This window comes from Anolis sagrei, chromosome 4 (genome assembly GCF_037176765.1).
Source record: "Anolis sagrei isolate rAnoSag1 chromosome 4, rAnoSag1.mat, whole genome shotgun sequence".
In the NCBI taxonomy this organism is placed as follows: domain Eukaryota; kingdom Metazoa; phylum Chordata; class Lepidosauria; order Squamata; family Dactyloidae; genus Anolis; species Anolis sagrei.
In genome coordinates, this window is record NC_090024.1 from 199,134,673 (window position 1) to 199,146,203 (window position 11,531).

General features: G+C 41.1%; 1 protein-coding gene across 1 annotated transcript; it reads right to left on the reverse strand.

The window, feature by feature from the left end:
* Positions 1-284: 284 nt before the first annotated feature.
* WDR77 (WD repeat domain 77) lies at positions 285-11,454 on the reverse strand. Its single transcript, XM_060772808.2, has 10 exons — positions 11,094-11,454; positions 9,972-10,157; positions 7,290-7,431; positions 7,160-7,209; positions 6,149-6,219; positions 5,582-5,636; positions 3,906-3,977; positions 3,704-3,812; positions 3,056-3,124; positions 285-2,253 (listed from the first exon to the last, which is right to left on the reverse strand). Exons 1-10 carry the CDS (start codon positions 11,437-11,439, stop codon positions 2,091-2,093), a joined length of 1,263 nt encoding a protein of 420 aa, XP_060628791.2. The 5' UTR covers positions 11,440-11,454; the 3' UTR covers positions 285-2,090.
* Between the last annotated feature and the right edge of the window lie 77 nt (positions 11,455-11,531).

An 11,531-nucleotide genomic window follows, 5' to 3' on the forward strand; every position in this document is an offset into this window, starting at 1 on the left:
GATGGAATCGTTCCAGGAGTTGCATGTGATCTCTGTAGATAGTCCACGTCTTAAATGTTTTAAATCATCCTAACCTCTAATAATTTGTTCTTGCTAATGTTTTCCTTGGGAATGCCAATGACCTTTGCAACATATCTAAAATGTGAGTTTGCACAGGTGCAACAACTCCACTGACAATCTGAAGCATCACAACTCTGTGAAGTGATAATACCAAAAAGTTGTCCTTGTGAAAGGATTCAAAGCAGGCATAATTAAGACAAGACACTGTTAAATAAAAACAACCATTTCAAAATTAGAAGAGATTTATTTTTTTTAAAAAAAATGAAACATAAACTCCCTCTCATCTGTATGTAGTCATCTCCATTTATTTCATATATCACAAAGTCCTGGAGTAATACTTGCTTCCAACTAGCAATGACAAAATTTGTCTTCCTTTCTTCAGAAGATCACAGACAAGGGGGAAACCCCTACTCCAATAGGTCTCCTTATAATATCCCATTATAAAACCACATGTCACCATCGGCATGCACACAATATACCTAATACTCCTTCATGGATCCTGGGAGTGAATAAAGTGAATAAAAAATGAAAATACATATAACAAACTAGACTACTAGTCTAGGAAACTGTTGTGGACACTATCAATACTTTGGATTTTACACAGCGATTACATCAATCTACAAACACCTAAGTTTCAGATTCCCTGTCCTTGAAGGTCTAATGGCCACATATTTAGGAAAATGGCTTCTTAACCAGCCATCTCTACTATAACCCTGGTGGTGATGGTGCACAAAACTTACACTTAGTTTCGACACGTAGGCCTGTAGGATTTGAAAACCACTGGCCAGATCAACTCATTCTCCCCAAATTGTGTATGTTTTTATTTGAAAGTGTTCTTCAATCTAAATGGAGAGATCAAAGCAAGGCTTTAGAATAGATTAACTCTTTGTTTACCCCATTTCCAAGCCAGTCAGCCTCATTTCCAAAATCTGCAAAGCCCCCTTCAGAATTGGTGGGAAAATTAAGAGCCACCTTAAAAACAAAAAAACAGTTGCAGCTTCTCACTTTCTTTGGACAGGAATAACCTGTCATTCACATTCTAAACCCACAAGTCAGCAAAACGAAGCACATTTGTGCACCCAGACTTGTAATAGGGGTGAAGATTACAACACATGTTCACAAAATGACCTCACCTGAACTAAGATGCTAAGAATCAAAACGTGAGGCAACCTAGTACATGGGTTGTACAAGGATGCAATATGAAGGGAGGAGCTAATTCTTTGCATTCTAGTACAACCCATTTTGAAGGGAGGAGCTACTTCTTTGTATCCTAGTACCAGGATACAAAGAATTAGTGCCCTCCTCCCCTTTAAGATGCATTTGCACCCATCTTTCCCCTGAAACAGCAGAAATCCAAACATCACAAATTCCTTTTGCATTGCTGAAGTCCTAGGGAGTTGAAGAAGATGTAATGTTCAAGAAACAAAATTCCAAGGAAACACATAGAACTAGCTGAGCAATCATCTGGTATATCACCAGTAGGTTCTAGCTTTCCATGATGGAAACCCTGAAGAAATAACAGCAGCAGTACAGGAGAGGGGTGTCTTCTGTTGCATACTAGGCATTCCCCTGATAATATACAAAAATCAAGCCTACAGTACCACAACTAATCCCCATGTATTTGACAAGGACGAATGGGTCAAGACTTGTCCTTCTTATAGATCACAATTATTTGTACCACAAAGCACTGCATTTGTAAGGCAGGGTAGTTTAGACTAAATAAATATCCTAAACAGGGATGGAGAAAAGTGAGTCTCAAGGGACAAAAGAAAATTCTTTTAAACAAAAAAAGTCCAAAATTGCAATCTTCTTAGCAACATTCATTTACTCTTTTGGCTAAATTACTTATGTCTTTTAAGTCATGTAATGTAATTCCAGTTGGAAAAAAATGGCAGAAATTACTGCAAGGTTTCCTTCCACTTTAGCTCTTTAACTAACCCATTCTCCTCTATAAGGCCACATCCAACCCTAGTACTCAAGAACAAATGGATGCTATGCAGGGATAAGAATTCAAAACAGAACATATAAAATTATGCAGTTATGTTGTTGTTTTTGCCAGAGTGGTGGTTATTCTGTGTTGGAACTGTGTGATGTAGAACTTGATGATCCCATCCGACTGTTGTCAGTGAGCTTTTGTTCAATGGTGACCATGATAGGCCTTTCACAAAGTCTCGGTGGGAGCGGTTTCTAAAACTGGAAAGATAAGGATACTGTCTTAACCAATGATGTAGTTACTTGCAGATTATTAAAAACAAAAGAAGTAAATGTATAATTACATTAGAGTAGTTTTCTCAAACTTAGTACGCTTGATTTGCTCTCAACTACAGTTGCTATGGTGTGATACAAGAATACAATTATGATTGATGTGGAGCAAACTGATATGATTTAACTGTTATGGTTCCATATTACAGTATCTTGGGAAGTGCAGTTTGTTGGGATACTAAGAAAGTTTTATAGCAGTCAACTGAAAACCTCCCCCAAAATACAAATCTAGGTCATCAAATTTCTGTAACTGTTTAGTATAGATCCCACATCAATTATTAAATCAAATGAAAAATAATGAGATTCAGAATAGGAAAAAAGTACTTCACACACAACGTAAACATACAGTGGGTGCTTGGTATCCACTGGGTTTCCGTTCTAGGACTTTCCTATGGCAACATCCTTGCAGACGGCCAATTCTTTCACACCAGGTGTGTGTGTGTGTGTCAAGATACTCTTGACACACACACACAAAACACAACCTGAAACAACAGCTTACAATTTCTATCAGCTTTAAAACAGGATGAGAGAAATTCGGGAAAGAGGTTAAACAAGAATGGCTCCAAATACTAAACCCATCCCTGGGCCACTTACACATATACTGCGACATGGTGTCACTGGATTTGTCTACATTCTGACACTAAGTATGTCATGATAATGGCAAACACCCTTAACACTGTCCAGGAAAAACTGAAACTCATCATAGGAATTGAATAAAATGTTTTATACTCACATTTCTGAAAAGCTAGAATCAAGAACAACTACTGAGCAGTCTTCACTGATGGAAGCCAAAAGAGGTGAACTAAAAGGGAAAGAAAAATATAGCTTAACTCATATTGGTTTGTTTAGCTTCTATAGTCCATGAAACTACACCAATACAACCATACAAGAAATTTTGACATTTCTCCCAACTCTCATGCTTCCTTTTATTATTAAGGGCTTTAAGGGGAAATTTAAACCAACAGGGGGGATGGCAAATTGCAGTGAGGCTTAGAATCCAAATTTGGAACTTGGGAAAATAAGCAAGGATAAATGTACGCAGCAGCAAAGACTAAGGGATTAGAGCTACAGAAGGCCTCGTAGCTTCTTCCCCTCCTCTTCTCTGGCTCCTTTCCCACCTTGGAACTGTTACATCTCTGCCTTCTTTTGAGGTCATCTCCTAGGATTTCCACTTTTGAAGGGATACAAGGCTAGTACTCCTGTTAAAGTTTATTTATTTATACCCCACCTTTCTCCCTGTGGGGATGCAAGGAGGCTAACAACCCACACTTTGGCCCCAATTTAAAACAATGTGGAAGGTTGAGGGCTGCCTCAACCACAATGCAAAACAGTGCATACAAAACATAGATAGGCCAACTTGTAATGATGCTACCAAACATACCTATGTGCAGAAAAAGCAAATGCCGTGACACTCCGAGAGTGCACAGGTGAGCTAAAGACAGGATCCACATTTTTTGTGTCCACAAGAGCAACAGTTCCACTTTCATCACCTACAGAATAGCAAGGAAAAACATTGTTATTGGAAGAACATGAGCATTTCCTTACAATGTTTAGAAAATAAGAATTAAGATGATAATCCTTACCCAATACAAATGTGTCACTTCGATGTGGATGCCACATCAGTGAGGTAGGAAGGTTGCTAGAGGCACTGCAGGCTGTCAAGGGAGGAATAAAAACATTAGTCAGGATCAAATGTCCTTCTGTTTTATTTCCTAGGCAGCAAATTGCAACTGACTGTCAGCTAATGTTTAAAAGAAAAAAATGGGCAGCCCTCATATGCAAACAGTCTTAGAAGCTACAGCTCAGAGTCAAAACATTAGCCATCAAAATATCTACAAATAGAAGAGCTCCGAATCCTTTGTTTAATACAGGTTCTTTTTGTTTATGCCTGCTCATAAGAAAGTAACCAAGAGGGAAAGAAGACCCATGTATTGGATCTATATTCAGATCCTTTGAGTTGTTAATGCTTCATTTTGATATCAAAAGTATCTCCCTAGTTCTTATGCCAGGCTTGGGTCTTTTACACTAGATCACCTTTTTGTTATCAAAGTGTGGGCAAAATGTGGCTCAACCGCAGCCTGTAAAGCCTCTTATGTCCCCAAATCTCACCAGTAATTTTTTTAAAATTCTAAGCAGTTTGTAACCAAAAAATACCTGTTGAAAACTAAATCTGCCTCCATACATATGCCCTAAGACAGCAAAAATAAAAAAAAAATAAAAATGGAATTGGAAGTGGCTAGACATCATTCTTGGTTGTGTGAATGTGACTTGCTGAAGAGGTGTAAAATGGCTCCTGCGCCTTCTAAATTTATCTACCCCTAATTTATTTTAACAATGCTTCTGACACACAATTCTTTGATAAAGACGGCATAGTTTAAGATGCAAAACTGGGTTTTTAGAGACCACTTTGTGCAGCAAATGAATTGCAGAATGTGAATTGTAGAGGCCACTACTATGATAAAAGAGTGCATTTGCCCACTTCCCAGATGACCATCATTCAGCAAAAATCCAGTTAGTTCTAACTATAGTAGATCCATTAAAGCAATAGAATTTAACCATAGGATGCCTCATCACCCAACAACTGATTTAACGGATCTACTCTAGTTAGGACTAACTTATATATAACATGAAAAACTGTGTGTTGTTGAAGGCTTTCATGGCTGGAATCATTAGATTGCTGTGAGTTTTCCTGGCTGTATGGCCATGTTCCAGAAGTATTTTCTCCTGGCATTTCACCCACATCTATGGCAGGCATCCTCAGAGGTTGTGGGGTCTGTTGGAAATTAGGCAAGTGGGATTTATATATCTGTGAAATGTCCAGGGCGGGAGAGAGAACTCTGTCTGCTGGAGGCAGGTGTGAATGTTGCAAATGGCCACCTTGATTAGCATTTAACAGCCTTGAAGCTTCAAAGACTGGCTGGTTGCTTCCTGGGAGAATCCTTTGTTGGGTGGTTAGTTAGCCCTGATTGATTCTTGTATGGAATTCACCTACTTTTTGAGTGTTGTTCTTTACAGTTTTATTTATTTCCGGTGAAGGCAGCTATTTTCTTGTGTTGTGAGCTTCATAACGAAAACCGAAGAGATCTCTATCTGATAAAAGCATCCATAGATCATTTACTTCTTATCCATTAAAGTCATTAAGGGGTTCCCAAGTGATGCAAACTGTAATTTCAGCTGGAAACAAGTCCATTTTCCTCTCAAATCTTGTTTTACTAAAGGCACAGAAAATATGAAAATAATGTGGCATTAAAAAATATACCTATCCGAGTTGCTGGTTTTGGCAGTCTTGTATCCCAGAGTAAAATCTTGCCATCCTAAAAGAAATTTGAAAGAGTTAATGAGAAGTTAACCACAAACTAGTTTTAAAAATCAATAGAGTATTGTTCCCATATTGGTACCGTGGTTTTACCTATGTCTTCTTTAGAGCAGACCTTCTTAAACTTTTCCACTTGCGACCCCTTTCCACCCGAAAAATGTTTATAAAACAGGTATAAAAATGAAACAATTACATATGCTAAACCAGTATTTGCAAAGCTTGCTAAATAGGCTGATTTTCTGTTTTGTGGAGTTCAGCTGAAGCATTTTCTGTAGGGTCCATGATAAACACTGCATGTTGCTGCTAATAAATTTGCGAAAACAGATGACATTCAGAAACCTTTTGCTGTTGAGAAACTTTTCGCTACACCAACATTGAACTAAAGGGGCCCATTTGGAATTGGCATCCAAAGTTTAAGCAGTGCTTTAGAGTATGCTTCTGCAAGATGTTATCATCCTGTTTTCAAAATGCATAAACTATCATTCTTAACCCACAGGAATCTGGTTTTACCTCAGCGCAAGACAGGAAGACTGTGTCCTTCCCAGGACAGGAGGCCACGCATGTCACTTGATCAGTATGGGCTAGACAAAATTAAATGAAAAGCACAAAAATGCTGTTAATATGGATTTGTTTAGAAGGTGAATGCAAAACGTGTTTTTTTTCTAGGCAGAACATCAGTGAAAAAACATGGAGGCCTTTAACACATAGATGGCATTTAAAAATCTTTCCTTTTTAAAATATAGGAAGTTGGGATATCAGGATCAGCAATTAAGGTTTCTTGTGGTAATTTATCATTATGAATTCAGATACAAAGTGATCTGATCCACACTTCATAGACCTATAGGTAACAACAACAATGAATGCCCCTGAATTTTGTTAGATTACCACTGGTAAGTGACTCTTTTTCTTTCTCTTCTTGGGCACTTCCTCTTATAAGATTCATATGAGGATATGATCAGAGGAGGAAAGATCATATAGGAACTATAACACACCAACCTACCTGGCAACAACAACAACAGCAATAACACTTTATTTATATTCCGCATTTCTTGCCGAGGGGACTCAGAGCAGATTACAGCACATAAACAGACATGGGCAAACATTAAATGCCTTGTGACAAAGATATACAGCGAAACACAAACACACAGGCAAAGTCTTCTTTCATTTCTGTCTCTGGAGCTGGTGCTCATCTCCGGCTCTGGGAGAGGTGCTCATTTCAATTTTCAAGCCAACAAGCCTGCATTGTCCGTAGACACTTCCTGGTCGTGTGGCAGGCGTGACTGTACGGAGTGCCTTTTTGCTTTTTCCAGCAGAGGAGGAAAAAGCATTTGCATGTTTTCGAACTGCAAGGTTGGCACGAGGTAGGGCTAACAGCAGGAGCTCACCACCCCATGCCGTGCATTCGAACTTGCCGACTTTCAGGTCAGCAGTTCAGCAGCACAAGGGTTTGACCCATTGAGCCATCCGTGGCCCCAAAATAAGGCAATTTTAAAGAAGAAATAAAGTAAGCTTTGTACTCACCTCTGTAGGTGTTGAGCACTGTTTGCTGCGGAATGTCCCAGATCTTCACACTAGACATAAAATCCAGATTAAGTTTTAGAATAACTGACAATTTTAAATTGAAACAGGAAAGCAGGACAACAGCGTTCACCTGAAGTCTTTGCTTCCGCTGATGGCTTGTGTGTTGTTGGAGAGGACGCTCACGGTTGTCACAATGTTGTCATGCTCATACTTGCAAAATTTGTTCACTATCAAGGTCTCATTTTCATCAAGCTCCCAAAGTTCCAAAGCGCCTGGATGAGAGGACAAAACAAATAGGACTTGTAGGAAAACCATCCATTCCATTATTTCATTTTTTGGTATACATTAAGGGCTGTTCTCTGAGTCTTGAACAAAATCACATATAGATCCCAATTTCAATGTCCTTTAAAATGTATCACTGTTTATACTGAATGGGATTGGATCCAGAAGAGGCTTTTGCTTATGAAAGGAGTGGTGGGAGAGTCAGTGTTGATCTTTCCTCGTTCCACATGTTACACAGTGCTGGCCATGAGTATGGATGTATAAAAGGTAAAGGTTTTCCCTTGACATTAAGCCTAATCATGTCCGACTCTGGGGGATGCTGCTCATCTCCATTTCTAAGCTGAAGAGACGGAGTTAACTGTAGACACCTCCAAGGTAATGCTCTTTAAATGTTTTAATGTTATTTCAATTTTGATCTTAATTCAATTTAAATGTTTATTTTAATTGTATATTGTTGAATCATTGCCTATCTGTAAGTTGCACTGAGTCCTCTTCGGGGTCGAGAAAGGTGGGATATAAATATAGTAAATAAATAAATAAATAAATAGGTCATGTAGCCAGCATGACTGCATGAAGCGCTGTTACCTTCCCATGAAGTGGTACCTATCGATCTACTGACATTTGCATGTTTTCAAACTGCTAAGCTTGCAAAAACTGGGTCTAACAATGGGAGCTCATCCTGTCCGCGGATTCGAACCACTTCCGACCAGCAAACTGCAGCTTAGCGGTTTAACCTACTGTGCCACCGTGGCCCCTATTGTTGCAACTCAGGGTAGTTTTCACCTTGCTCCAGACACCACCAAACCAAGGCGGTAGGTTTTTGTAGTCTATTGAGAAAAGCAAAAGCAAAGCAAAGAAATAGAAATGCAATAGTTCCATAGGCAAAACAGAGACTTAAATGTAAAGGCAAAGTTCCCAAGATCCAAAGGCAAAAACATGAAGAATAATCCCTTAGCAATGGTCAAACAAAAGTCCATGGTAAACATTTGTAAACAAGACCCAAATCCCAGACTCAGGAAGCCAGAAGTGTGCTGCGAAAAGCCATGGAAAATCTCCAGAAGTTAACATGGGAAGAGCAATGTTGGACTGACAACAACTGCTTGTCAGCTACAAGACTAAATACCCTTTGCGAACTTGAAACCATTGTGTTGACCTTGGGCATCGTTGGCTTCTTGCTTGCTGGCCAAGCGAGTGCTTCTACGAAGCCTTAATTGCAAACGACCCTGTCTGCTCATTAATTAATTATCTGCAAGGCTATGCAACCCCTTATCTGGGTCCAGCTGGGATGGATCCTCCACCTGACTGTGTGGGATTTCACTCTCGCTATCAGTCTCTCTAACTGCAGGAACATTCCTTTCCCAGGGGAACTAACTTGTTGTTTCTCCTTCAGCAGCCACACTATCAGCCCCGTCTGAAACAAGTACAGGAATCTGTAATCCATCAGCCTCCTCGTCATCCTGCAGGAAATCAGGCTCAGAAGGCCCAAAATCAGGCTCAGAAGGCCCAAACAGCTCAGCTTCAGACTCAGAGTCAAGCTGAGTCACAATACCTATGCACGTATGTAAACATTTACTAAACAGACTGCCTAGTATGAATCCCTGCAGATGCACAGAAAGGACAAAGATGGCCATAAATATGACTGAAGTATTTTCTTGACAGGTTTTCCACACCTCCTTGCACTCTCATCCTGAAATGTCACAACTGGAAACAGAAAACTCCCAAACCATTCCCATCTCCAGCCTGATTTGCAATATTTTGCCTAGACATGTCTCAAAAATCCTCTGAAATTTGGGGTGAGGTAGATAATGATGAAAGGATGTGTCATCAAATAGCTAGAACAGGACAAAACATTCATAAGAACATTTAGGAAAGTGTGACATTGACAGTTTGACAGAATCACACAAAAACAGACAAGAAATGTATGATGCAGTGAAAGTACTTATAAATTTCAAATTGACTAGTTTCTTTGGTGCTGGGAGCAGAAGAAAAGAAAAGCCCCTTCCACACAGTTGTATAAAATCCAATATGATCTGCTCTGAACTGGGTTATATGGTAGTGTGGACTCAGATAATCAAGTTCAACGCAGATATTGTGGATTATCTGCCTTGATATTCTAGGTTATATGGCTGTGTGGACGGGCCTTTGGAGAAATGTGGAGCAAAGAGAAAGGCTAGAGTCTTCCTTCTCTGGAGGTTTTTAACAGAGGAGGGATGAACATCTGCCGAGAGTGTTTTGACTGTATGCTGCTGCATTGTGGATTATCTGCCTTGATATTCTGGGTTATAAAGCTGTGTGGAAGAGAACTAAGATCCATGGGCCCTTCCAAACAGCCCTATATCCCAGAATATCAAAGCAGAAAATTCCACAATACTTGCTTTGAACTGGGTTATCAGAGTCCACACTCAGATAATGTGGGATTTTCTGCCTTAATATTCTGGGATATATGGCCGTGTGGAGGGGCCCCATGGCAACCTGGACATTAGCAACAAGCCATAAAACGTGTAACATCAAAGGATTCCTAAATACTCACCTGAGTCTGAAGCTACCAAGATGCCTTTATCTGCAACCCATTTCAGATCGGCAATTCCGGCTTCTGTCTGGACTCCAGCAGAGCAAAAGCCTTCGTTAGGAGCTTTGGACGGGTCCTTGAAGACCCAAATGGAGCCCACCCAGCAGCGCCCACTCAAGCTGGATGCTCCCAGGAGCAGCGAACCATCTGCGAAGGAGAATGGCAGAGAGGGATAGGAACATTTCATTGTCTAGATCTAACACAGCCATGGGCAAACTTCGGCCCTCCTGCCAGGTGTTTTGGGACTTCAACTTCCACAATTCCTAACAGCTGGTAAAAAAAGATTTTGTCATTTGGAAGCTGTAGTTGCTGAGATTTATAGTTCACCTACAATCAAAGAGCATTCTGAACTCCACCAATGATGGACTTGAAACAAACTTGGCACACAGAGCTCCCCTAACCAACAGAAAATACTAGAAGGGTTTGGTGGGCACTGACCTTGAGTTTTGGAGTTATAGTTCACCTACAACCAGAGAGCACTGTAGACTTAAAGATCTGGACAGATCTGGACCAAACTTGACACAAATACCCCATATGCCCAAATACGAACACTGATGGAGTTTGGGGAAAATAGACCTTGACATTTGGGAGTTGTGGTCACTGTGATTTATAGTTCACCTACAATCAAAGAGCATTCTGAACCCCACCAATGACAGAATTGGGGCAAACTTCCCACACAGAACCCCCATGACCAACAGAAAGTCCTTTAGACCATCCAGTCCAACTCCCTTCACCAGGGCAAGAAAATGTAATCAAAGTCCTCCTGAAATGGAGCCATTCAGCCATAGATATAGATAAATAGATATGATTCACACACACACACAGATATAGTATCATAGATTTGAAAGGGGCCCCTAAAGAAGGGCAATTAATTATATGTTGCATGTTCCAGAGTAGGCAAACCAGACAATCTCCACATCAATACTGACAAAGAAACAACAAGAAATACTGTTTACCCACAAACATAAAGAAAATACATATATTAGAACCCAACACTTTCTCCTTACTTTATTTTCCAGATCACCAGACTGGGCCACAGCAACGCGTGGCAGGGGGGCGGCTAGTAAAATAGTAAATAGATACCTGCCCGGTAGTGGGCCCCATCCAGGTGGCGCTCCATGCAGGCGGGCGCGTGGGGCGGGATGCTCCAATCGGAGCCGGGCTCCCCCTCGCCGCGCGCCCCGGGCTCCGGCTTCAGCTGCGCGCGCTGCCCTTCGCTCTCCTGCTTCTTCTTCTCCTCCTCCTCCTCCTTCTTCTCCTCCGGGGGCGCCTTCGGGTCTTCCATTGCTCCGGCGGCGCGAGGCAGCAGAGGAACCAGGCTCGGCGGGAGCGCGCGCTCGCGGGTCCACGTGCTCTCTCCCGGGCAGCCCTCCTTACGGCTCCGCCCGCAACTTGCGTCACATCTCGCGAGACTCCCCGGGGGGTTCATTCCTTCGCCAAGGTCGAAGTCTTGCCTGACTTGAAACGGACTCCAACTCCCAGAATTCCTCCTCGTTATCCAAACAGCTGGGGCTTCTGGGA